The following is a 24929-nucleotide window of genomic DNA, read 5'->3' as shown; positions in this document are numbered from 1 at the left end:
TCCTTCTTTGTTGGTGCTGCAATTATCCCCTGCACACCCAAAATAAAGAACACCAGTAGTTCATATTCTGAATACTGAAATCTCCCACTCCACAGTGAGATGCTCTCTGTAAATCCTTTAGTGAAAGTCTTCAGGAGGAATCAGAGGAAGTCTGCAGGACTCACTTTGTGATCTTGAAGATCCTCAGCAGCCGGAGAGCTCGCAGGACGCTGATCCCAAACGAGGTTCCCGGCCTGAAGAAACCCCACAGCACCTCGAAGATGCTGCCCACGATCACCTGCAGAACATATATATATATATGTATGTATGTATGTATACATATTTTTAATAAAAACACATGAGTCTATAGTCAGAGCAGGACGTATTCAGAGCCTCACTTCAGTAAAACTAGATAAACTATGGGCTGAAAAATACTTAATGACACATAAAAAGCCTTCATTGCAGAATGTTAATGAAGTAGGAAATCAGATAAATGAACTCTAAGTATAAAGTAAGTAAAAGTACTAATTTTCAGAAATACAAATGAAATATATTAAGATTGTAAAATACTCCTTTATTCAATACGTAACTTAAGAAGTGTTTCGAGAAAAAACGACTTAGTTAATTAAGTAGATCCCAATTACACACAATTATGGAATCTGATTATATATTTCTAAAGTCGCAGTTTGAAAATACTGGGCAGATTATAAACAGCGTATCATAAAACCTATGAGAAGCATCAGTTAAACAAACGAAGTGGAGTGAAAATAAAGACATCGGACTCCATAATTGAACTGGAAATACGTGCAAAGGGATATCGATTCAAATGCCAGTATGGTATAATAGTACTTAAGTACAGAAACAGAAACAGAGGGAAGGAGCTGCATCCTTTCAGGACACGCAGAGGCTTTTTGTGAAATAAATACAGAACGTAGAAACGGAGACGGGGAACTGACGCTGCAGTCGAAGCAGTTGAAGGACGAGTGGAAGTAAAGACGAGGGCCGAGGCTGTACATCTTCAGAAACATCTCCGTGAGGAACAGAGCGAGGAACAGGAACTCTGCATAGTCTGGAACAACAACAACAACAACAACAACAACATGTGCTGAATTATACACCAACAAAGACAGCTGGATCAGGAAGCAAGGACATGTAGGAGGCATTTGATTAAATAAACGGTTAAAGAGCTGAATTACTCTGAATTGTGTGTGTGTGTGTGTGTGTGTGTGTGTGTGTGTGTGTGTGTGTGTGTGTGTGTGTGTGTGTGTGTGTGTGTGTGTGTGTGTGTGTGTGTGTTTTGGGGGGATTTCATCCTGAGCTTTTTGTTTGGATAAAGTGATATTCTAGGGCTTTTATTTTGAAGGGGTGTGTGGTTGGGGGATGGGAGGTGGAGAGAAACAAATCTCTGTCTGTCTGTCAAGGAGTTTAACTTCTCAAAATCACTTTGAATTAAAACCATTCCAGCAATTTTAGCATGAATTAATGTTTGGTTTTGTCCTAGGTTTTCTAATGACACACAATTTTTAAGCAACTCCAGAACTGCTATTGCATTCAGAGGTCCGGTCCGACTCACAGAGGAAGTGGGACAGCCACAGCGGCTGGTTGTGATGCACGATGGCGACGCACAGCGTGTTCAGCGCCACCAGCCCCAGCACGGTCCAGTAGAAGGTGTGGGTCTTCACCACGCGGCGGATGGAGATGCGCAGCAGGCGCTCTTTCCGGCGGAAGAACGCCGTCGGACCTCGCTTAGCGCTCCGGATACTGGCTCTGTTCATCGGGATGCCTGGTGGGGGGGGGGGGGGGGGGGAGATAGAGACTCTGTGATGATGCATCGCAGGCCTTAATGCATGGTAGCGGAACCAGAGACCTTTTCCAGAACATAAACTACATGACGAACATTTACAGTGTTCATACAGCAGAGGGACGCTTCAGATCAAAGTCAAATCAGATACAATCACACACACACACACACACACACACACACACACACACCACATTTCAGTCTCTGTTTCTGCACTGATGTGTGCTCTGTGTCTGTGAGGGTACTGGCCCCCCCTGGAGTTCCCTCTACTCTCTATACTCCCTTATGGAGGATCCAGACTCACCCACAGAGGAGACGTCCCCATATTGTTCATCCCCAGGTTGCCCCCGATGCCCCGCGTCCATCCCCCTCCTCTTGATGGTGGTGGCTCTCTTCAGCACTGCAGACAGAGCAGGACAACATGAAGACTGTCCCAGAGAGAGACACTCAGGGACAGGGAGCACATGTGAGGACAGGGACACCGAGCAGGCTTCTGGGCCCTGAAGCTAGACTCTGGTTCTGTCTGCTCTCTGAAGCTGCTTCTCATCCAGGGCATCGTCCCGACTCAGATTTCTCTTCTAACTTGATCATATCTGGGGTCAACACGATATCTGAGGTGCTGCTTCTGCAGGATTCTTTGTGGAAAAACTCAGTAAAACGTATAAAAAATCAGCACCGAGTCCACTAAGAGTTCAGTGTATGATTTATAATACGCTGAAATGTTTTACAGCGAGGTGGGAGGAACATCCAGTCACTGCTGGGGGCTGTATGTTCATGTAAACCCACATTAGCACCACATTCTTTCAAAATAAAAGCCCCAAGAAGTGACTTTGTCTTATCAGGAACAGAAAGTACCTACTTTTTTCTAGATAAAGTCCCTCATCAGTGACTGCATGCTAACGGAAACCTGCGGAAGTGTGTGCTGTTTTTTTGTTTCGTAATGAAAGCACCCAGCATCAATTTTGTGTGCACAGAATAGCTTGTTTTTTCAAAATAAAAGCCCCCAGCAGTGAGACAGTAAGAACCCACCCCTTAGTGTTAAGGCATAGGGTTATAGGAAACCTTGGTTCAGAATGATCCTGATAATCATTAACAAGACGCCTTTTTTTCCTCCTCTTCCTCAGGATGCTACAGGATGAAACGTCTCCATTCCTCCAGCAGCAGCGACAGTTCTGACAACGACAGTAAGTCTTCTGTCTAACGTGTCAGTGACATACCATGAAGCTATTTAAAGGCTGTGTCGTTTTAGAAAAGACCTGATCAGCGCCATGAAGCTGCCCGACTCCCACCACGTGTCCCCGGAGGATTACTACCTGCTGGCGGACACCTGGAAGCAGGAGTGGGAGAAGGGGGTGCAGGTGCTGGCCAGCCCCGACACCATCCCCCAGCCCTCCGTCAGGTAACGCAATATTCAAAACAGAATAATAGTTTCTGGAGGTTTCCCTTTGTGGTTCTGTAGGTTTTAGTGCATGTCAATGGTCTGCAGAGGCTAAAATCCTCGTGTTTTTGCTTCATGTGTTCAGAGCGGTTGTGGAGAAGCCCAAAGAGCTGCTGTTCACGCTCCAGAGGAAGTTCCTCCAGAGCTCCAGTCAGGAGTCCACGGAGCCGGGATACATGAACATCAAGGAGCTGTCGGAGAACATGTGCCGCTACGACCTGGACGACATGGACCTGCACTGGCTGCATGGCCTCAACACGGAGCTGCAGCGCATGGGTGAGGAGGGAGTCTGCAGCTGCCTCCCCACAGCTTGAGCATGCTTTACATTTAGCCTTTTATACTGGGGGATCAGGGTCATTTGTTCTGGGTGTGCTTCTGGTGCAGTTTGGACCTGAGACGTGTTTAATGTTAGTCTTCGTTGAGCAGAGAATAGCTTTGCAGCAGCGTAGCGTAGCATTGCCAAAAACTCCTGCAGGTTTCTGGGAGTTTGTTCCAGATATTTGGAGCGTGATAACTGAACTCCTCCCTGTTTGAGTTCTGACTCAGGGTCAGGAAAGTGCGCAGTACTTTAACAACTAACTCCTCTGAGGGATTGATCTGCTCTCAGACCTGGGAGATGAAACGTATCAAACCGTGTAAAAGTATTTCCTTCTTTATACTTTCTAAAAGGCTTCATCTCACAGGCAGATATTGGACTTAATACTCAAGTACGTTCTTATGTCATCTTTTTTTTTTCATATGTATTTTTATTGGGAAACATGAGAAAAAACAACAATGAAGTAGCAGTCGTCAAACATGCATGAAATCCCCCTTTTTTTTTTTTTTTTTCCAGGAACAGGATAAGGGAATGATAATGAAAACACAAAGGAAATAAAATACAAATAATAACCCACCCAAAACTGGACAAGAGTCATTAAGAAAAAATAAATAAATAAAAAGACTTAGCACAGATACAATTGTTTGATGCTCGACACACACAGCTCAACAAACAATATCGTTGATAGGACTATCAGTTACATTCCAGGGAGGTGAGAGAGTCAATGTAAGTGAGTACCGGATTCCACCTTTTAAGGAAATTATCAGACGAGCCTCGTAGTGTATATTTGATTTTCTCTAGATGGAGAAAAGACAACAAATCTTCAAACCAGGAAGATGCGGAGGGTGGCTTTGGGTCTTTCCACTGAAGCAAAATACGTCTACGGGCTATAAGAGAGGCGAAAGCTATAACATCACTCTGGTTTCTAGTCAGCATGGTCAAATCTTCAGGTACACCAAAAATAGCAACGTGAGGACTGGGTGACAATGAAATATTGAGAGCCTTAGATACAGTGTCGAAAAACACAGACCAAAATGCAGCCAATTTCGAACAAGAGTAGAACATGTGAGTATGATTGGCAATTGACGAAGAACATCTATCACAGATATCACTTGAGCCTGGAAATAATTTAGAGAGTTTTGCTTTGGTGAAATGTATTCGATGCAAAACCTTGAACTGAATCAGAGTCAGTCGGGCACAAGAGGACGTAGAATTTACTCTTTTAAAAGCAATTTCCCACCATTCATCTGTGAGGTCAAGCCCAAGTTCCCTCTCCCACTTGCCCACAGCCCCAGCAAGTGGAGAGGTCCCAGCCGATATAATGAGGTCATATAGTACAGTTATACTACCACTTAACTTATTAAGTGAGAGGATGTCATCCATCAAGGAATTAGCAGTCAATAGTGGGAATGAAGCAAAGTGAGTACGGGCACAGTCTCGTGCTTGGAGAAATCGAAACAGACTAGAATGTGGCAGATCAAACTTATTGCGAATATCCTCAAAAGTTGCGAATGTCCCGTCAATGTATAGGTTAGAAAAAACTACTATGCCCTTTCTTTTCCACAATGCAAAGGTTTTGTCAAATTTGGATGGGGTAAACAAGTGATTATTAAGGATGGGGCTATGGGGAGAGGGAGAGGAGAGTTTAAAGTGCTGCCTGAATTGTTTCCAAATTTTTAAAGACGATATAACAATTGGGTTTGAGGTATATTTGGAGGGGCAAGATGCAAGGGGGGCACAAAGCAGAGCAGACAGAGAGGCTGCATGACAACTACGAGCTTCCATTAGGCACCAATCAGCATCAGAGGAACTATGCCAAAGACGTAATTTCTGGATATTGGCTGCCCAATAATAAAATAGGAGGTTCGGTAGAGATAAGCCACCATCTTTGTCACGTCTCTGAAGAGTAGTCCTGCGTGCCCTTGGAGTCTTACCAGCCCAGATAAAAACAGAGATCATCCCATCTAGCTTATTGAAAAACTGTTTTGGTAAAAAAATTGGCAGACATTGGAAAAGAAAAAGAAATCTTGGTAAAAAGTTCATCTTAATAGATTGAATCCTACCAAACAAAGAAAGAGGGAGGGTACTCCATCGTTGTAAATCCGCCTTTATATCTGTGACTAGCTTAGAGAAGTTTGTTTCATGAAGGGAAGCAAGACTGCGAGTTATAGTTACACCCAAATACCGGAAACTCGTAGGAGCCAGGTGGAAAGGTAGGGCATGAGCTGGGATGCGAGTAGCTACTTCATTTACAGGGAAACACTCACTCTTGTCAAAATTTACCTTATAGCCTGAAAATGACCCAAAACTATTTAGGAGTTGCAGAATGTCACCAATACAGTTGACTGGATCGGAGATATAGAGTAAAAGGTCATCAGCATATAGCGAGACCCGGTGATCCAACCCAGCCCTGCGCATGCCTGTGAAAAGTGGAGATGACCTCAGAGCAATGGCAAGGGGCTCTATTGCCAAGGCAAATAATAAGGGGGAAATCGGACAGCCCTGCCGGGTGCCCCTCGTCAAGGGGAAGAATTTAGACAGTTGAGAATTTGTTTTTACGCTAGCAGTAGGGTTAGTATACAAAAGCCTAATCCATGACACAAACCGAGATCCAAAACCAAATTTATGAAGTGTAAAGAATAAATAGTCCCACTCCACCCGATCAAAAGCCTTCTCTGCGTCTAATGAGACAATCATCTCAGCATCTGGTGAGACTGCAGGGGAAAGCACAATATTAAGTAACCGTCTGATGTTAGAAGATAATTGACGACCCCTGATAAAGCCAGTCTGGTCCTCAGAGACAATACCTGGTAAACACGGGTCCAGGCGGTTCGCCAGTACCTTAGCAAGAAGTTTGACATCCGCGTTCAAGAGACTTATAGGTCTCCAGCTACTACAATCTTCTGCTTTTTTGCCTTTTTTGAGAATAAGGGAGATTGAGGCTTGTCTTAGTGTTGGGGGTAGAGTACCATTTTTCAGGGAATCATTAAACATATCTAATAAAAGGGGAGCTAACTGGGCCGAGAACTTTTTATAAAAATCTACAGGAAAACCATCCGGGCCTGGGGCCTTGTTATTTTGCATCTTCCTAAGACTGCCAGTTATCTCCTCTAGAGACAGAGGGTCGTCCAAGCTATCACGCGTGAGAGTATCAATATTAGAGATATCCAGACTGTCAAAAAAATGCTCTATATTTGTATTGTCTATAGGGGGTTCAGATGTGTACAGCTTGGAGTAAAATGTGGTAAAGGCATCGTTTATTTCAGTAGGATTCGTAGTGAGGGAATGTGAGGAGTCATAGACCTGTGTAATAAACTGAGAAACTGACTGGTGTTTAAGCTGCGATGCTAAGAGGCGACTAGCCTTATCACCGTATTCATAATACGTACCCCTTGTCCGTCTAAGAAGATACTCAGCCCTGCCAGTGGAAAGCAAATCAAATTTGGATTGAAGCTTACGCCTCTCAGCATACAATTCAGGAGTGGGAGAACTCGAGTACTGTCTGTCTAATTTACTAATAGCGTCAACCAAATCCTGCTGTTCTTTTGTCTTTTGTTTTCTAGAGTGAGCATTATACGAAATAATCTCTCCTCGCATCACTGCTTTAAAAGTTTCCCAAAGAAGGGAGGGGGAGGTGGATTCAGATTTATTATTATCAATAAAAAAGTCTATTTGCTTTGAAATATGCTCACAAAATGTTTTGGTAGCTAACAGGCCTGTATTAAATCTCCAGGGCCCACACCTTGGACTAGGGGAGAGAGATAGCTCTAGAACAAGAGGAGCATGATCAGAGATGACGATAGCAGAGTATTCAGTCAGTCCAACAGAAGACAGAAGGGCTTTATCTACAAAAAAATAATCAATGCGTGAGTAAACACGGTGAACTAGAGAGAAGTATGAAAAATCCCTTTTAGTCGGGTGGAGAAACCGCCATGGGTCAATACAACCCACCTGGTTCATAAATGTGGATAGTGCTCGAGCCATACAAGAAGGGGTAAATCTTTTGGGACATGACCTGTCTAACTGTGGATCAACTACAAGGTTCAAATCACCCCCGAAGATGAGGCGGTGTGTGTCCATATTTGGTAAAGAGGAGAAAATTGAGGTCATAAAATTTGGATTATCAAAATTTGGGGCATATACGTTAACCAAAATCACTGGGGTCTGATATAGCACACCTTTGACTATAATATAACGCCCTCCGGGATCTGAAGTAGTTTGTTCAGCTGAAAACTGAACACGTTTGTGTATTATGATGGCTGTGCCCCTGGCTTTAGAATTGAAATTTGAATGAAAAACCTGCCCCACCCAAGGCTTACGAAGCCTAGCATGGTCATTCACACAAAGGTGCGTTTCCTGGAGAAAAGCAATATCAGTATTGAGACTTTTTAGGTGTGAGAACACTCTCGACCTCTTAATTGGTCCTCCCAGTCCCCTGACATTCCAGCTAATAAATCTAACAGAGCCTACAGACCCTCTCTGACCTGTATTCTGGTTAGTCATTAATTAAAATCATCAACCATATTGTCAAGTTATCGGGGGATTCTTAACTTCTGCCCAAACTTGAAAAAGGCCTTGGCCATCAACAGGGTAAAATGGACACAACTCAGACGGTTTCTTCGTTCTTCTTTCATTTATTTTACTAAAGTCATCAGTCCGAATACGTCTTTTATAGATAGGTTGAAAACCTTTACAAGAAACAAAACACAAAATACAGCATTTTCATAAAACTGCCTCATTACATTCACTGTTTCACCAAACAAACATTTCTCCCATATTTGCACTAGTGCGTCATCACAAGCTAACATTAGCACACCACAGTCAGATATAAATGACACTAACTAAAGCACTTAAACTCGCTTTAACAATCGAAATTAACATTCAAAAGATCTACAGATAAACATCAAAACATGATCCTACCAGTAGCATCCCTGGAAATGGCCAGTTAGTTAAGCTCCCGTCCTTCAGCAGTCAACATGTGCCTTGCAAACACTCACACACCACCTGCGCTACAATGACTCCGCTTTTCCTGGCATGAGAACTACTTCCGGTTTCAAAATAAAAGTTTATTTTCTTTTCAAAACAAAAGTCTCTTTTTAAGTTCGATCTAACAGCACACCTCCCACTTGAGCTCCTGGTACCAGAACCCAAGGAGGTCACGACACTCTTCTCTGGACTGTGCCGATCTTCTCTTCATTGCTCCTCCACTGGAATCAACACAACAAGACGCCTGACGTCTCTGTGTAGGATCGTAGCAGGGATCTTGCTGGAAAGCTTCCTCGCCGCTGAGGTTCTACTACCATGTTCTTCACGGGATGGCTTCTTGATCATGACTGGATAGCTAGGAAACGTCCTGACTTTGACGTCTCTTACGACTCCTTTCTTGTCAGGAAATGCACTGATCACTCTGCCTAGTTTGAACTGACCTCTTAAGGCGTTCTGATCCGCAAGCCAAACAATGTCTCCTTCTGCAACATTCCTCTCCTTCGTGTGCCATTTGCTCCTTACAAAGAGATTCGGGCCTGCCAATTGACACCACTTCTTCCAGAACTTCTTCACCTCTGACTGGATCACTCTCAGCCTTTTGTAGGGGTAACCCTCAAACTGGAAGTCTCCTGGGTCTCCTCTCAAGCTCGCCCGCCCCAGCAGGAGAGAGTTTGGAGTGATATACTCCACGCAATCCTCTTGGCTTTGTGCTCTTGCATCCACAGGCATCTCATTAGACATATTGGCCGCCATATACACAAAGGTCTGGAATTCCCCCCATGTGAAGACTCCATTACCACCTACGTTCTGGAGAGCTCTCTTTACAGTCCGCACCGCTGCTTCAGCTGCTCCATTTCTATGTGGTGAGTCTGCCGGATGGATCTTCCAGGACCACTTTGTGCCGTTCTTTGCCGCCTTTTCTTCCACTCCTGAGCTTTCCAGTTTCCCCAGGAACCGGTAGAGGTCTTCAAGGGCAGGTTTGGCCCCAACGAAGTTTGTGCCTGGGTCAGACCATACCTTGCTGGGGTGTCCCCTCAGTGATGTGAATCGTTGGTAAGCAAGCATAAATCCTTCTGCAGACATGTCACTGACAATGTCAGCGTGAATGGCTCTGGATGCCATGCAACTGAACACAATACCCCACACCTTCAGCCTCACTCTCTTCTTCACCTCATCTTTCACTTCATATGGCCCGAACAGGTCCACGGCGGTGAACTGAAATGGAGCTGCTGGCGTGGTTCTCTCAGGTGGTAGGTCGCTCATTATTTGTTGACACCGTTTTGCTTTCACTCTCCTGCAGGTTACGCAATTGTCCACTACTTTTTTGACTATCCTTCTTCCCCTAACCACCCAGGCTTTCCTTCTCATCCTCAACAGTGTTCCTGCTATACCCTCATGATTGGCATTGTGGGCTTCTCGTGCAAGCAATGTAGAAATCCACGCATCTTGAGGGAGGATGGGCACTAAAGATTTATCATCTCTGAAGACCTGAATTCTGCCGCCGCAGAGAATGAGTCCATCTTTGTCCTTAATCACCACAAGCCTGTTTAGGGTAGTGTCGGGAAATGTAATGCCTTCTTGAGCTGCCAAGCAGAGAGCTCTGAAGGCATGCTCACAGTCTTCAACATTGAGCACAAAAGCTTTAGATTTCTCTTTTGAGGGTGATGCCTCCCACTTTAATTTCTTTGTGGTTTGGTCTTTGAGGCCCAGCCATCTGTCAGCAGCCCGTCTCACCCAAGCAACGACATTCACCAGCCTGGACATGCAACTAAACCTCTTCACCTCCAAAAGATTTTTGATGGCTGAGTTGGAAAGTGTTACTCTCAGCGCAACTTCACCCCGTCTCATTTCTGGATCGGTTTCCGATGCATCAGGGCAGACAATCAGGTGGGTTGGGTTAACGTCATTTTCTTCAACCGAATCTTCAGCTTCGGTTTGGTCCTGAGTGGTGACCCCTCGGCATCTCTTCACTTGACCCCTTGTCATCACTGCTGAAAAGGCCTTCCTCTGCAGCTTACTGATGCTGTCCCTGGCGTCAATGACCACTTCCTCAGCTGACTTTATTGGCCATTCTTCTAATGGCCTCCTCAAAAACTCTGGTCCACTTTGCCATGTCTCTTGCAGATCCTTCAGCGCAGCCCCCCTCGTAATGGTGTCAGCTATATTGAGGGTCCCTGGGATCCACCACCAGTCTTCAACTGATGCAGACTTTTGGATTTCGCCTATCCTGTTAGCAAAGAATGTCTGGTAGCCATAGCTGTCTCGGTGAATGGCTCCCAATACTGTCTGGCTATCAACTAGATGAAACCAGCGCTCTATCTCCATCCGGCCATGCCTTTCCACATACTTTCTCAGCCTAGCTGCAAACACAGCGCCACAGACCTCAGCTTTGACTGCATCTCCTTTTTGGTCCAGTGGCGTCAGCTTGGCTTTGGATTCCAGAAGTCTGATGTCTATACCTTCGTCCGTTTCCCATCTAAGGTATAGAACAGCTCCGTAGGACTTGTCACTGCCATCTGAGAAAGTGATAGCCCACGGTTTTCCCTTCCAGCCTCGTGGTGTAAGGCTTCTTTGGAACTTCACTTGTCCCAGCTGTGCATACTCCTCAAACAGCTTGATGGCCTCCTCCCTGAGGCCCTCGGAGAGTGGCTTGTCCCAGGTGTTTTGGGCCAGATTTCCACTTGCTGTCTCCTGAAAAGCTTTCCTAACGAGTATGGCACCTTTCTGCTTCAGTGGTGTGACGAGTCCTATAGGGTCATAGAGCCCAGCAACCTGACTCAGCAGTAGTCTTCTGGTGAGAGGATCAGGTGTATTTGATCTCACCTCCTCCATCAATAGGTCTTGGCCTGTTCTCATCTTTCCTCTCCTTCTGGAGAAGTTGATCGATGCCATCAGGTAGAGTTTGTCTTCCTCTACTACATATCCAATACCTAACGCCTTATTGTCCTCGTCTCTCAACTGATTTGGCAGGACAAATGTTTTGTGCGTCTCAGGGGGCGTCCTCGTTGTGGGGTCTGCTACTCCCCTTTCTTGCCTCCCACTTTGCATAGACTGGGCCCATGGCTTCAAAGAAAATCCACCTGCTTGCAGAATTTCCTCGATCTCCTTGGTCACTTCGCTCAGTCTGTGCGCATCATTGTGAGATGTCAGGACATCATCCATGTAGCTGTCTTCCTCCAGTACCCTTCGCGCCTCCTCCAGGTGAGAAAACCTGGTGAGCCTTGCAGTTTCTCGCATAGCCAGCTGTGCTATGCATCCAGCGGGCCTGTCACCTATATTCACCCTTGTGATGACATACTCCCCCATCTCTTCGTCTTGCTGGTCTCTCCAAAGGAATCTGTGAAGATGCATCTCGCGTTCCTCCAGCCACACAGAGTTATACATCTTCCTGATGTCTCCTAAGGCTGCATGCACTCCTTTCCTAAACCTAAGCAGGACGGCCCTGATGGGGTTCAAGACATCTGGCCCTTTGAGCAGGAGGTCGTTCATGCTCACTCCTCTGAATCTTTGACTGCTGTTCCACACAAGGCGCACTGGAGTAGTGACTGAGTGGGGATTTGGTGCTACCAGATGACTCACATACCAAACTGGTCCCCTCCAGTCTTCAGCCATCTTCTTTGTGAGTCTCTTTGCAGCTCCGCGCCCAACCATCTCATGGACTTGGGCAGTGTAAGCAGCAAACCACTCTGGTTCCTTCCTGAGCCTTTTCTCAGTCCTTAAAAAGGTGGCCTCCACTCCACTTCGGTTATTGGGAAGGCAAGCAGGATCCATTATCCAAGGATACCTTGCATCCCAGTGTGGAGACTTGCTGTGTTCATCCTCCATGACGTAGGTAAGGCCATCTTTTATTACTTCAAACTCTCTTTCCTCTGCTAAGGTCATCTCCTTTCCACCAGGCTGGCAGCTCCCACAACGACATCCACCACACTTCGGCTCGCAGGCTGCACCGATACTATCCCATCTCCACCACTCAAGGAAGTCACGGTGAGTTGCAGCTGTATGCCTAGCTTCAACGATGGTGTCTTGCATGTGAACTGTCTTGGTCATGAAGGGGGCCTCAGCAGGGATCTCCTCATATTTGATAGCAGCTGTCCTCATAGAACGAGCAAAGTGCGTCTTCGACTCATGTGCCGCCATGTTCACCTGCTCAAACAGATCAGGGTGTGCTCCGCCCACCGTCTTTCCGAGAGGGCTCTCCCACAAGACGAGGTCTCCCACAACTTTCACCCTTTGTGGGGCGAGTCTCCCTTCTCTGTGACTAATGAGCAACTCAATCTGCTCAGGTCTCCTCAGCTCCTCAAGTTCAACTTCTGGAAAGAATCTCCTCAGCTCTTCAGCCCTGACAGCTTGGTGAACTTTGGCGATCTCTTTCAGCCCATAACAGACTAGCTCATGGGCCCTCTCAGTTCCCTTGGAGGTCTTGATTCGAACCCTGAGGAGATATCTTCTTGTGGCTACTTTGGTAGCCATTCCACCCACTCCATGCACAACAAGTGTGATCTTCTCACTCCTAAGATTCAATCTGTTGGCTGCTTTGTGAGTGATGTAATTGGTGTCCGAAGCCAGATCCACAAGGGCTCCGATTTTTTCACCTGCATTAGCGGTCACTTCCATTAACATCATAATGACGGGAAGTTCTCTTAATCCACTTTCTTCGAGGAGGCTCACCTGGTGCTCAGCAGGACTGCTGACCTTCGACGAATTATTGGTGAAGGCCTTCCTGCACTTCTCAGCTAGCTCTGGGGTAAGTTCTCCCAAGAATCTCTTCTGTTCCTCAGTTAAGCTCTTTTTGTCTCTGTCATCTGTCTGAGGTTTCTCAAGTTCACGCCTCTTGGTGTTCCCTCTTGGACAGAGAAAGAAGTGGTGATCTGAGGAGCCTCTCTTTTTGCAGTCTACATTCCTGCACAGGTAAGTGTCTCTGCAGCCGTCATCATACTTATGACACCCTAAGCACTCCCTGCATGCACCAATCCTTTTCACAGCAGCTTCCTTTTCTGACAGCTTCAGACCTCTGAACTTCTTGCAGAAGAAAATCTTGTCCTTATGTTTCTCATCTCCACAGATAATGCATCCCTCTTCAGCATCCTCTTTCTTTGTGGCTTTAGTTGAGGCATATTTCCTGTTAAAGTTCCTTTCTGCCTTGTCTGACCTCTCTGGCTTGTCTGTGATTTGTAGGTGCTCTAGCCTTTCGAAGATCTCCTCTTGCTTCTTCAGAAAAGCTAATAGCGCATCAAAGTGGTTATCTTCAGTTACACCATTGCTAGGGTCCACCATGAGCGTCAGCCAGTCCTTCTTCAAAATCTCAGGAAGCTTGCTCTCTAAAGACTTCACCACCAGTGGGTTTTTGATGGCACCGGTACTTCCTAGATCTGAGAGGTCAGCGAGAGCCTTTTCGATGGTCTGGATAAGGTCTACTACCTTCCTCGGTTGATTCCCTTTAACTGGCTGAATCTTCTCGAGCTCTTCGACAATTTCTAGAGCAATGGCATATGTATTACCGTACCTATTTGCCAGCACTCTGAAAACATCATCAGCTGTGCTGTAGGTAGACAAGCGGAGATCTTTAACAATCTTTTCTTCCACACTATCAAGAAGCTGAATCTTCTTCACCTCTGGTGAACCGGTTGGCTCTCCCTGCTTCTGCAGGCTTTCCCAGTCTGTCCTCCAGCGGTGGAAGTCTCTTTTGCAGCCGCTAAACGTGGGAAGTTTGGTTGGCTTAATTCTCACTATTGGTGTTGTTGGTCCAGTGTGTTGTTGTTTCACAACAGTACCTTGCCTCTCCCCAGCTATTCTCCGCGCTCTGGCAAACTCACCTTTTCTCATGTCTAGCTCATTGTAAGCCACTCTCAGGTCCCTGCTTCGTTTTCGAAAGTCTTTTTCCTCTGCTGCAGGAATCCATGACTCCCAGGCTGCGAATGCGTCAGATGTTCCTTTAATCAACTTTTCCAGTATGCCATGTTGTATTTCAAATCCTTCACAGTTGCTGTCTTCCACAGGTAGCGCATATGTATGCCTAGAGGCCTTTTCTGCTTCTTCAAAAGCAGCCTCTAGCATCTCCTCTCCATATCTGCTCCAGAGGTTGGCTTGAACAATCTGCTTTACATCATTGAACTTTTGTTCACATTCACTGGAATATTTACTTAGGTCTTCATCTTGCGCCGGACTAAGTACATCATCTTTACCTTCTTCATTGGCTGCTAGCTCTGCTTCTAAACCAGCCCGGTAGTCATCATTGGCTTCGATAACTCTTCTTGAATCGGCAGAGAAATTAGCAAATTCTTGTCTGAGTTCTAACTCAGTTAAATCGCCTGCTTTCCGACTGAGATAGTTAGCTTGCTTGGTGAAGGAGGTCTTTGCAACGGTCCTGTATTTCTTAAGCTGATCCGGAGTTTTGCTGAGAGCTTCTGTTGCCATCTTGAATTTGATGATTTCTTCTCTCTCTCTTAAACTCTCAGCTTATTTATTCAGGTTTACTGATTTTATTTCAAGCACCTTGAATATCCTTGCTGTTTAGTCTGTCATCTGCATCCACACCACTGAAGCCGTTAATCTTCTAGTCTTGATGCAGCTCTTTAGTTAGCAATCAGCTTGGTTTTTCAACTGGCTTGGTTTTCAACTGTCAAGTTATCGGGGGATTCTTAACTTCTGCCCAAACTTGAAAAAGGCCTTGGCCATCAACAGGGTAAAATGGACACAACTCAGACGGTTTCTTCGTTCTTCTTTCATTTATTTTACTAAAGTCATCAGTCCGAATACGTCTTTTATAGATAGGTTGAAAACCTTTACAAGAAAACAAAACACAAAATACAGCATTTTCATAAAACTGCCTCATTACATTCACTGTTTCACCAAACAAACATTTCTCCCATATTTGCACTAGTGCGTCATCACAAGCTAACATTAGCACACCACAGTCAGATATAAATGACACTAACTAAAGCACTTAAACTCGCTTTAACAATCGAAATTAACATTCAAAAGATCTACAGATAAACATCAAAACATGATCCTACCAGTAGCATCCCTGGAAATGGCCAGTTAGTTAAGCTCCCGTCCTTCAGCAGTCAACATGTGCCTTGCAAACACTCACACACCACCTGCGCTACAATGACTCCGCTTTTCCTGGCATGAGAACTACTTCCGGTTTCAAAATAAAAGTTTATTTTCTTTTCAAAACAAAAGTCTCTTTTTAAGTTCGATCTAACAGCACACATATGTAACATAACAAGCGTAGTGGACAAGCATCATACACACCAGTAACATTAGATATTAAAAACAAAGACCCTCCCCTAGACAAACACCCAACCTTTTCCCAAAATAACCCTCTACTGAAAAAGAAAAAACACATATCTTTGAGGACAAATGAAAACAAAGAAAACCTTAAGCTCAACATTGCGGTTAGCAAAGTGAGTAGCAGGATAAACCTTTGCTAAACAACCAGTTGACCACGCAGTGGTATCCCCTCCTACAATATCAAATTAAATTAAACACCACTAGAACGATTCTGTTTTTAGAACAGACAAATTGGCAACGATCTACAGTCCAACAGAACAAATGCTGGCAGGTGACTAAACACCAGCAGAGGACAGTGCTGCACTCACCCGGAAAAAATGATGAGTCCAAACAGAAAAACACGGGCTTGGTGAGCAGGCTAAACGGAATTAGCCTAGCCTAGCAAAAACACACCCGTAGGCAACAACGGAGTTATCAAAAAAAGTAAAATCAACCCGTAGCGAAATGGAAACACGGCAGCTTAAGTCTTATGAATGCGTTCTTGATAGAAGCGATCAGCCAGCTCGGGAGTGTCAAACAAGTGGACCATACCGTTGAAGGTGACTCTCAGCCGGGCGGGGTAAATCATGCCGAATCGCACTCCTTTTTTGTAAAGCTGGGACTTCACATTATTGAAAGCGGCTCTCTTCTTAGCAATAGTGGCGCTGAAATCCTCGTAGAATTTGATCCTGTGCCCTCGGTAGGACATCTCCCGGTGTTCCTTGGCCCATTTCAAAACCTGCTCCTTCTCAACGTAGCGATGGAAACGGACAATTATGGGCCGAGAGCCCTGGCTGGGTCTGGGTCTCAGGCTGCGATGTGCGCGATCGAGCTCCGGGCCGGAGTCAGGTAAGACATCTCCAGCCACCTCCTTGAATAACTGAGACATAAACTGCCTAGCGTTTGCACCTTCCATATCTTCAGGAATACCCACGACTCTGAGGTTCTGACGCTTGGAGCGCGATATCAAGTCCTCCACTGTAGCGTGTAGCGCTGAGTTATCATCCGACACGGAGGCTAGCTGGTTCTTCAAGGTCGCCACGTCTTGCTGCAGGCTAACGATGTCATCTGAGTGGGAAGACAGTGTGCTCTCGACCTGTGATATGGTGGCGGTGTGAGTCGCCACAGTGTTGGTTATAGATTCAAGTGTTGGGAGTATCGGGGCCATGGCTTCCGACAAGGCAGCGTTGAAATCTTCCTTAAGACTTTCGCTCAATTTCTGGAGCTCAATGACTAGCATCTCAGCCGTTAACTGTGTAGGCCCCGTCGACGACATTTTCTGCTTGTCCTCGAGTCCCGGGAATGAATCAGTCATTCGCTGCTGGGTTTTACCGATCCGTCCACCCTTGCTCATCGTAACGGTGTGCAATATTGTTCCGTTTAACTCTATCAATGTAGTCTGTACCAAAGTTTAAATAAAATTCGGCGTTATCTTAGTAAAATATTATGAAAAATGCGGAGCTGATAGCAACTGCGTCCTCCTTCTACATGCTCAAACCGGAAGCCTCTTATGTCATCTTTAATGGCTTTCTTTAGACAAACTGTACACTTTTCCATCCCATAATGAAGTGATTTTGATTGATGAGCTTGTTGAGTGTCAGTGTATGGGTGGAGAGATGTTCCTACTCCTCAACATAAATGAACTGTTAGTGAAACCCTGACAGGGACTATCTCTTGCACAGTTCTACCTGCAGATAATAATTACACATGTTTAATGAAGTGAGGTTTAAAATGTCCGTGTTGTTCAATTCAAAGCACATCCCTCAGACTTCTAAAAGTCTCTTGTTATTTGACTCTCTTGAGGTGAGTGAGCAGATCCTTTCCTGCCATCAAATCACATTTCCTCTCTCCAGCTCAACATTTTGATCAGTAAAGTCCGTGATATTGGACCAGCTCGTACGATGAAAAGAAATCCTTTTATTTTTCGAATTTCAGAGTTGACAAAAACATGCATTGAAATATTTAAAGTAATTGACGAGATGTGAGGGTGATGGCCGATGGGGTTGTGGATGGAGTGAGGGGGGAGAGAGGAGAGGGAAATCTGAGCTACCAGGAGAAAACCCCAAATGGCAAAAAGGTAAAGGGAGTTGGGGTGAGGTAGGACGAAGGAGGTGAGTAGGAAATGGAGGAGGGAAGTGGGGGGTGGAGTTACTGTGACCCAGCCGGAGCTGAACCACCATCCTCCATCTCTAGCTTCTCCTCTGAGCTGCTTTCTGCCTCAGCTCCCCCCCGACTTGCTTTCTTCCTCATCTCCTTCTCTTTCATCTTGCTGATCATTTTCTGCAAGGTGACGTCTCTGTCCTCAGGTTCCCTCCTGCGGGAGAAGAAGCCCCTTCTCTTATTCTTCATGTGAAGACAGAGGTCTTCCAGAAGTTTCTTCTCCTCCTCCTTCTTTTTCTCCTGAGTCTCCCAGCTGAGCCGCCTCAGAGCCAGGTCGTCCTTCTCCTCCTCCACCTGCCTCAGTCGTGTCTCCATCTGATGAACCTTGGTCTCCCAGCTTTGCTGTTTCTGGGCCAGGTCTTTGTAGAACATCCCCTGCTGCTCCTTCATCTGCTCCTCAAACTGTTTGACTTTGGTCTCCATCAGTTTGATTCCCCTCTCGCAGCTCTGGTTCTTCTCTTCTTCGACGTCCTTCAGTTCCTTCTCCAGGTTCTGGTGTTGCTGGGCCAGGTCGTCCTTCTCCCGAGTCACCTCTTTTAATTTGGCCTCCACCGAATTAACTTTGGTTTCCCAGGTCTCTTGGTTCTGGGCCAGGTCTCTGGTGAACATCTCCTTCTGCTCTTCCAGTTGGTTCCTCAGCTGCTCGACAGTCCTCTCCTTCTGTTCGACGAACAGCTCGCAGTCCAGGTGTTTCTGCGCCAGGTCTTTGATGAACCTTTCCTTCTGCTCCTCCAAATCGTTCTCCAACTGCTTGACTTGGCTGTCCTTCAGTTCCCCTTCCTTCTCCAGGCTCTGGTTTGTCTCCTGGGATTGCTTTTTCTCCTCTTTGACCGTTTTTAGTTCAGCCTGAACCTCTTTGAGTTCAGTCTGCCGGTTCTGGTGTTGCTGGGCCAGGTCGTCCTTCTCCTGAGTCACCTCTTTCAATTTGGTCTCCACCAAACTAACCTTGGTTTCACAGGTTTCTTGGTTCTGGGCCAGGTCTCTGGAGAACTTTTCCTCGTGCTCTCTCATCTGCTCTTTCAGCTGTTTGACATCCGTCTCACAGTCCAGGTTTTTCTTGGCCAGGTCGTTCTTCTTCTGGGTCACCTCTTTCAGTTTCATCTCCAGGTTCTGGTGTTGCTGGGCCAGGTCGTCCTTCTCCCGAGTCACCTCTTTTAATTTGGCCTCCACCGAATTAACTTTGGTGTGGCAGCCGGGTGTGGTTAGAGCGCCGGCTGCTGGGGTGAGGGGAGTGGCTCGGCCGGAGACCAGACAGCTGATCGGAATCAGGTAATCAGGCGTTTAATATAAGGCATGTTGGTAACCTGGTTCTGATCTGTCTTGCAGTAGGCTGGGTCCTGGGAAGACGACACACCCCGTCCTGGCCTTCCCCGCTCGGAAAGTACCGCGGAGCTGCCTGTTGTGGGCACTATTCTCAACCAATAAACGCATTGTTTTTGCCCAACGCCGAACGCTTCCGTCTCTTACCGGTTACCTGAGCCATCCCGCTCACAGTGGCGCCTGAACAGTGACGTGAACCCCTCAGATGACGGAAGGAGAAAGCCCGCTGGGCCAGGCCCTCCAGCGTCTCGCCCTCATGCAGGAGAGCACAACGGCCCTACAACGGCAGCAGAGCGAGGCTCTCCTCGTAATCGCCTCCAGCCAGCGGGAGGACCGTGCTCTCCTGCGGGAGCTGCTGCAGCGTCCGGCCGCCCGGGAGGCCGAGCCGGTGACCAACCCCGCCCGGCCGCCGCAGATTGCCCTCCAGAAGATGTCAGCCGACGACGACCCAGAGGCTTATCTGGACATATTCGAGGGCACTGCGGCGGCGTGCGGGTGGCCGGAGGAGGAGTGGGCTGTGCGGCTTCTTCCCCTGCTGGCCGGGGCAGCGCAGCTAGCCGCCCACAGCCTGCCAGCGTCCGATCGACATGAGTACAAGCAGTTGCGGAGGGCCATCCTGGACCGGCTCGGCAGCACACCAGAGGGACGTACCGTATACCGGTATGTATACAGGGGGGTACCCACCAGGCTCTGATGGACACGGGCTGTAATCAGACGATGATCCATCAGCGCTTGGTTCGGCCGGGGGCATTGGTGGAAGCATCGTGGGTGAAGGTGAGGTGTGTGCATGGGGATATTCACCAGTACCCGGAGGTGACTCTGGAAATATCTTTTAGGGGAAAAAAGCATAGAGTCAGGGCTGGAGTTAGTACTCGCCTCACGCACCCTCTGATCTTGGGAACAAATTGGCCGGGGTTTGCTAAGCTAGCGAGGGCTATGGGGGTGCGTTCACGGGAGTCAGGGAAATGTGAGTGGTGTGCTGTGTTTAGTGGCGAAGCGGCTGACGGCGACGAAGGGGGAACAGACACGGAGGGGGCCGGGGAGGTCCCTCTACCACCGGAGGGTGCCGGGGAGGCCCCTCTGCCCCCGCCGGTGTTCCCGGTTGAGGATTTCCCCCTCGAACAGTCTAGGGACGGGACCCTTCAGCACGCTTTCGATCAGGTGGTGAGTATTGATGGCTCCCAGCTCCACCCAAACACAGCACTCGCACACCCCCACTTTGTTGTTATTAGGGACAGGCTGTATCGTGTGAGCCGTGACACACAGACAGGAGAGATCAATACCCAGTTGTTGGTACCACAAAGCCGTCGGGAAATGATTTTCCAGGCGGCTCATCACAACCCCATGTCAGGTCACCTAGGGTACGATAAGACACTACACCGGATCATGGCCCGATTTTATTGGCCGGGCATTCGCGCGGATGTGAAGCGGTGGTGTGCATCCTGCAGCGAATGTCAGCTGGTTAATCCGCCGGCCACCCCAAAAGCGCCTCTGCGCCCACTCCCATTAATTGAGGTGCCTTTTGAGAGAGTTGGTATGGACCTCATCGGGCCATTAGACCGGAGTGCACGGGGATATCGCTTTGTACTCGTCCTAGTGGATTATGCAACACGATATCCCGAGGCAGTGCCGTTGCGCAATATCTCTGCAAAGAGCGTTGCACAGGCACTGTTTCATATAATCTCCCGAGTCGGGATCCCGAAAGAGATCCTGACTGACCAGGGCACGTCATTTATGTCACGCACACTACGCGAGCTGTATGAACTGTTGGGCGTCCGCTCGATCCGGACTAGTGTTTACCATCCACAGACCGATGGCCTGGTGGAGCGGTTTAACAAAACGCTAAAGAACATGGTTCGTAAGTTCGTTCACGAGGATAGCCGTAATTGGGATAAATGGCTAGACCCTCTGTTGTTTGCAGTGCGGGAGGTGCCTCAGTCCTCCACGGGATTTTCTCCCTTTGAACTGCTGTTTGGCAGGAAGCCACGGGGTGTTTTGGACCTATTTAAAGAAAACTGGGAGGAGGGTCCGAGCACAAGTAAAAACGAAATTCAGTACGTTATGGACCTGCGAGCAAAACTCCATTCACTGGGGCAGTTATCACGGGAGAATTTGCTGCAGGCTCAGGAACGTCAGCAGCGCCTGTACAACAGAGGGTCGAAACTGAGACAATTTTCACCGGGAGATAAAGTACTTGTGTTACTCCCAACTTCCAGCTCCAAATTACTCGCCAAGTGGCAAGGGCCCTTCGTGGTCACACGACGAGTGGGGGACGTAGATTATGAGCTGGTGCGTTCTGACAGGGGGGGAGCAACACAGATCTACCACGTAAACCTCCTTAAAACATGGAGGGAAGTGGCGTCTGCTTCTCTGGCCACCACGGTGATAGAGAGAGATGAGTTGGGACCGGAGGTCATTATTAACACCGAATTAGCCCCGGTCTGTTGCGGCGACCATCTCTCACCCGGTCAGGTGGCAGACGTTGCCGCGTTGCAAGGGCGGTTTACCGACGTGTTCTCCCCGCTGCCAGGGCGTACCTCTCTCATAAACCACCGCATAGAAACGCCCCCGGGCGTGGCCATTCGTTCACGGCCCTATCGGCTGCCTGAACACAAGAGGAAAATTGTTCAGGCGGAGCTTCAGGCTATGCTAGAGATGGGAGTAATAGAAGAGTCCACCAGTGACTGGTGTTGCCCTGTCGTGCTGGTACATAAACCGGACGGGTCAATCCGGTTCTGTGTGGACTACCGCAGGGTTAACGAGGTGTCCAAATTCGATGCTTATCCAATGCCCCGGGTCGACGAACTCCTGGACCGGCTAGGCACTGCTCGTTTTTATACGACACTGGATTTAACCAAGGGCTACTGGCAGATTCCCCTTTCTCCAGAGTCGAAGGAAAAAACGGCCTTCTCCACTCCGTACGGTTTGTACCAGTTTGTCACACTTCCTTTCGGGTTGTTCGGGGCTCCAGCCACCTTCCAACGGCTCATGGACCGAGTGCTGCGTCCCCACTCTGCATATGCTGCTGCTTACTTGGATGATGTCATCATCCACAGTGAGACATGGGGGCAGCATATGCAGCAGGTGGGGGCAGTGCTCGAGTCCCTGAGGCAGGCGGGGCTCACGGCCAACCCAAAGAAGTGTGCGGTTGGGCGGAGGGAGGTACGGTATCTGGGGTACCACTTGGGCGGCGGGCAGGTGCGGCCACAGATAGAGAAAACGGCCGCCATTTCTGCCTGTCCGGTGCCCAAGACGAAAAAAGAGGTCAGGAGGTTCGTGGGGCTGGCCGGTTACTACAGGCGGTTCATCCCCGCCTTTTCGGAGCTGACCAGCCCTCTGACCGACCTGACCCGAAAGGGTGCTTCAGATCCGGTCCAGTGGACGGAGCAATGTCAGCTGGCGTTTGAGAGGGTTAAGAAAGCCCTCTGTGGAAAGCCGCTTCTGTTCACCCCTAACTTCTCTCTACCTTTTGTTTTGCAGACCGACGCCTCGAACAGTGGGGTGGGGGCCGTTTTGTCCCAGCAGGTAGAGGGGGTCGACCGCCCCGTACTGTACATTAGCCGTAAGCTGGCTCAGAGGGAGGTGAACTACAGTACGGTGGAAAAGGAGTGCCTCGCCATACGGTGGGCGGTCGGCGCCCTGCGTTACTACCTCCTGGGGCGCCCTTTCACCCTCTATTCGGACCATGCCCCGCTCCAGTGGCTCCACCGCATGAAGGATGCCAACGCCCGGATCACTCGTTGGTATCTGGCGTTACAGCCGTTTAACTTCAAGGTGATCCACAGGCCGGGTAACCGGATGGTCGTGGCCGATTTCCTCTCCCGCTCGGCGGAGGGGGGGGGGGGGAGGTCGGCTGTCGGCCGGCGGGATCCCGGCCTGAGTCGGGCGGTGGGGGTATGTGGCAGCCGGGTGTGGTTAGAGCGCCGGCTGCTGGGGTGAGGGGAGTGGCTCGGCCGGAGACCAGACAGCTGATCGGAATCAGGTAATCAGGCGTTTAATATAAGGCATGTTGGTAACCTGGTTCTGATCTGTCTTGCAGTAGGCTGGGTCCTGGGAAGACGACACACCCCGTCCTGGCCTTCCCCGCTCGGAAAGTACCGCGGAGCTGCCTGTTGTGGGCACTATTCTCAACCAATAAACGCATTGTTTTTGCCCAACGCCGAACGCTTCCGTCTCTTACCGGTTACCTGAGCCATCCCGCTCACATTTGGTTTCCCAGGTCTCTTGGTTCTGGGCCAGGTCTCTGGTGAACATCTCCTTCTGCTCTTCCAGTTGGTTCCTCAGCTGCTCGACAGTCCTCTCCTTCTGTTCGACGAACAGCTCGCAGTCCAGGTGTTTCTCCGCCAGGTCTTTGATGAACCTTTCCTTCTGCTCCTCCAAATCGTTCTCCAACTGCTTGACTTGGCTGTCCTTCAGTTCCCCTTCCTTCTCCAGGCTCTGGTTTGTCTCCTGGGATTGCTTTTTCTCCTCTTTGACCGTTTTTAGTTCAGCCTGAACCTCTTTGAGTTCAGTCTGCCGGTTCTGGTGTTGCTGGGCCAGGTCGTCCTTCTCCTGAGTCACCTCTTTCAATTTGGTCTCCACCAAACTAACCTTGGTTTCACAGGTCTCTTGGTTCTGGGCCAGGTCTCTGGAGAACTTTTCCTCGTGCTCTCTCATCTGCTCTTTCATCTGTTTGACATCCGTCTCACAGTCCAGGTTTTTCTTGGCCAGGTCGTTCTTCTCCTGGGTCACCTCTTTCAGTTTCATCTCCACCCGGTGTTTTTCGGCCAGGTTCCTGGTGAACTTTTGCTCGCACTGAAGGAGTTCTTCCTCTCTTTTCTTCAGCTGATTTGAGGTCACCAGGTTGGCCTCGTGGTTCTGGGCTGAGAGCTTCTGTTGCTTTGCCTCAAACCCTGCCACCGTGTCGTCCAGCTGCTGCTGGTGTTTTAGCTCTGCAGCCTCCATCTTCTCCTTCAGATTGATGTTCTGGGACAGGTCTTTGGAGAACTTTTCCTCGTGCTTTTTCAACTGGTCGTCCATCTCAGGGACTTCCGTCTCCAAGGTCTTGTTCTTACGGGCCTCGAATCTTTTCATCCTTTCCATGTGTTTCAGTTTTATCTCCATATGGTTTTTCTCGGCCAGGTCTTGGAAAAATATTTTCTTTTTGAGAAACGTGTCAGGTTTCAGGTTGGCCTCGTGGTTCTGGGTTGAGAGCTTCTGTTGCTTTGCCTCAAACCCTGCCACCATGTCGTCCAGCTGCTGCTGGTGTTTTAGCTCTGCAGCCTCCATCTTCTGATTTTTATCGGCCAGGTCTTTGGAGAACTTTTCCTCGTGCCTTTTCAACTGGTCCACCATCTGTTGGACTTCCATCTCCAAGGTCTTATTCGCACTGGCCTGCTTTCTTTGGTTCTTTTCCTCCTGTTCCAGTTTCATCTCCATCTGGTGTCTCCCGATCATGTTCATGATGAACTTATCCTCGCACTGAAGGAGTTCTTCCTCTCTTTCCTTCAGCTGGTTTAAGGTCACCAGGTTGGCCTCATGGCTCTGGGCTGAGAGCTTCTGTTGCTTTGCCTCAAACCCTGCCACTGTGTCATCCAGCTGTTGCTGGTGTTTTAGCTCTGCAGCCTCCATCTTCTCCTTCAGTGCGCTGTTTTTATCCTTCAAGACTGTCACAAACT

General features: G+C 48.2%; 3 protein-coding genes across 3 annotated transcripts in view; 1 reads left to right on the top strand and 2 right to left on the bottom strand.

The window, feature by feature from the left end:
• LOC134869148 (voltage-dependent R-type calcium channel subunit alpha-1E) overlaps positions 1–24929 on the bottom strand; it is a 118818-nt gene that overhangs the window by 32299 nt on the left and 61590 nt on the right. The window contains exons 13-16 of the mRNA XM_063890596.1: positions 2085–2180; positions 1553–1762; positions 936–1048; positions 165–277 (exon numbers count right to left, since the gene is read on the bottom strand). Coding sequence (XP_063746666.1) covers positions 165–277; positions 936–1048; positions 1553–1762; positions 2085–2180 — 532 coding nt within the window. The remainder of the gene's footprint in view (positions 1–164; positions 278–935; positions 1049–1552; positions 1763–2084; positions 2181–24929) is intronic.
• On the top strand, positions 3039–3613 carry LOC134869711 (protein Jade-3-like). The gene is made up of 3 exons (XM_063891581.1): positions 3039–3179; positions 3304–3494; positions 3603–3613. The coding sequence occupies exons 1-3, from the start codon at positions 3049–3051 to the stop codon at positions 3611–3613; spliced, it is 333 nt and encodes a 110-aa protein (XP_063747651.1). The 5' UTR covers positions 3039–3048.
• LOC134869709 (uncharacterized) lies at positions 9400–19383 on the bottom strand (the record flags this gene model as incomplete). Its single annotated transcript, XM_063891578.1, has 3 exons — positions 19307–19383; positions 18277–19207; positions 9400–11478 (listed from the first exon to the last, which is right to left on the bottom strand). Coding segments are annotated over exons 1-3 (3087 nt in total), but the record flags the coding sequence as incomplete, so codon positions are not given.

Source organism: Eleginops maclovinus, chromosome 9 (assembly GCF_036324505.1).
Source record: "Eleginops maclovinus isolate JMC-PN-2008 ecotype Puerto Natales chromosome 9, JC_Emac_rtc_rv5, whole genome shotgun sequence".
Lineage (NCBI taxonomy): Eukaryota > Metazoa > Chordata > Actinopteri > Perciformes > Eleginopidae > Eleginops > Eleginops maclovinus.
The sequence above is the reverse complement of the archived record's forward strand: the minus strand, read 5'-3'. Positions and strand labels throughout refer to the sequence as shown.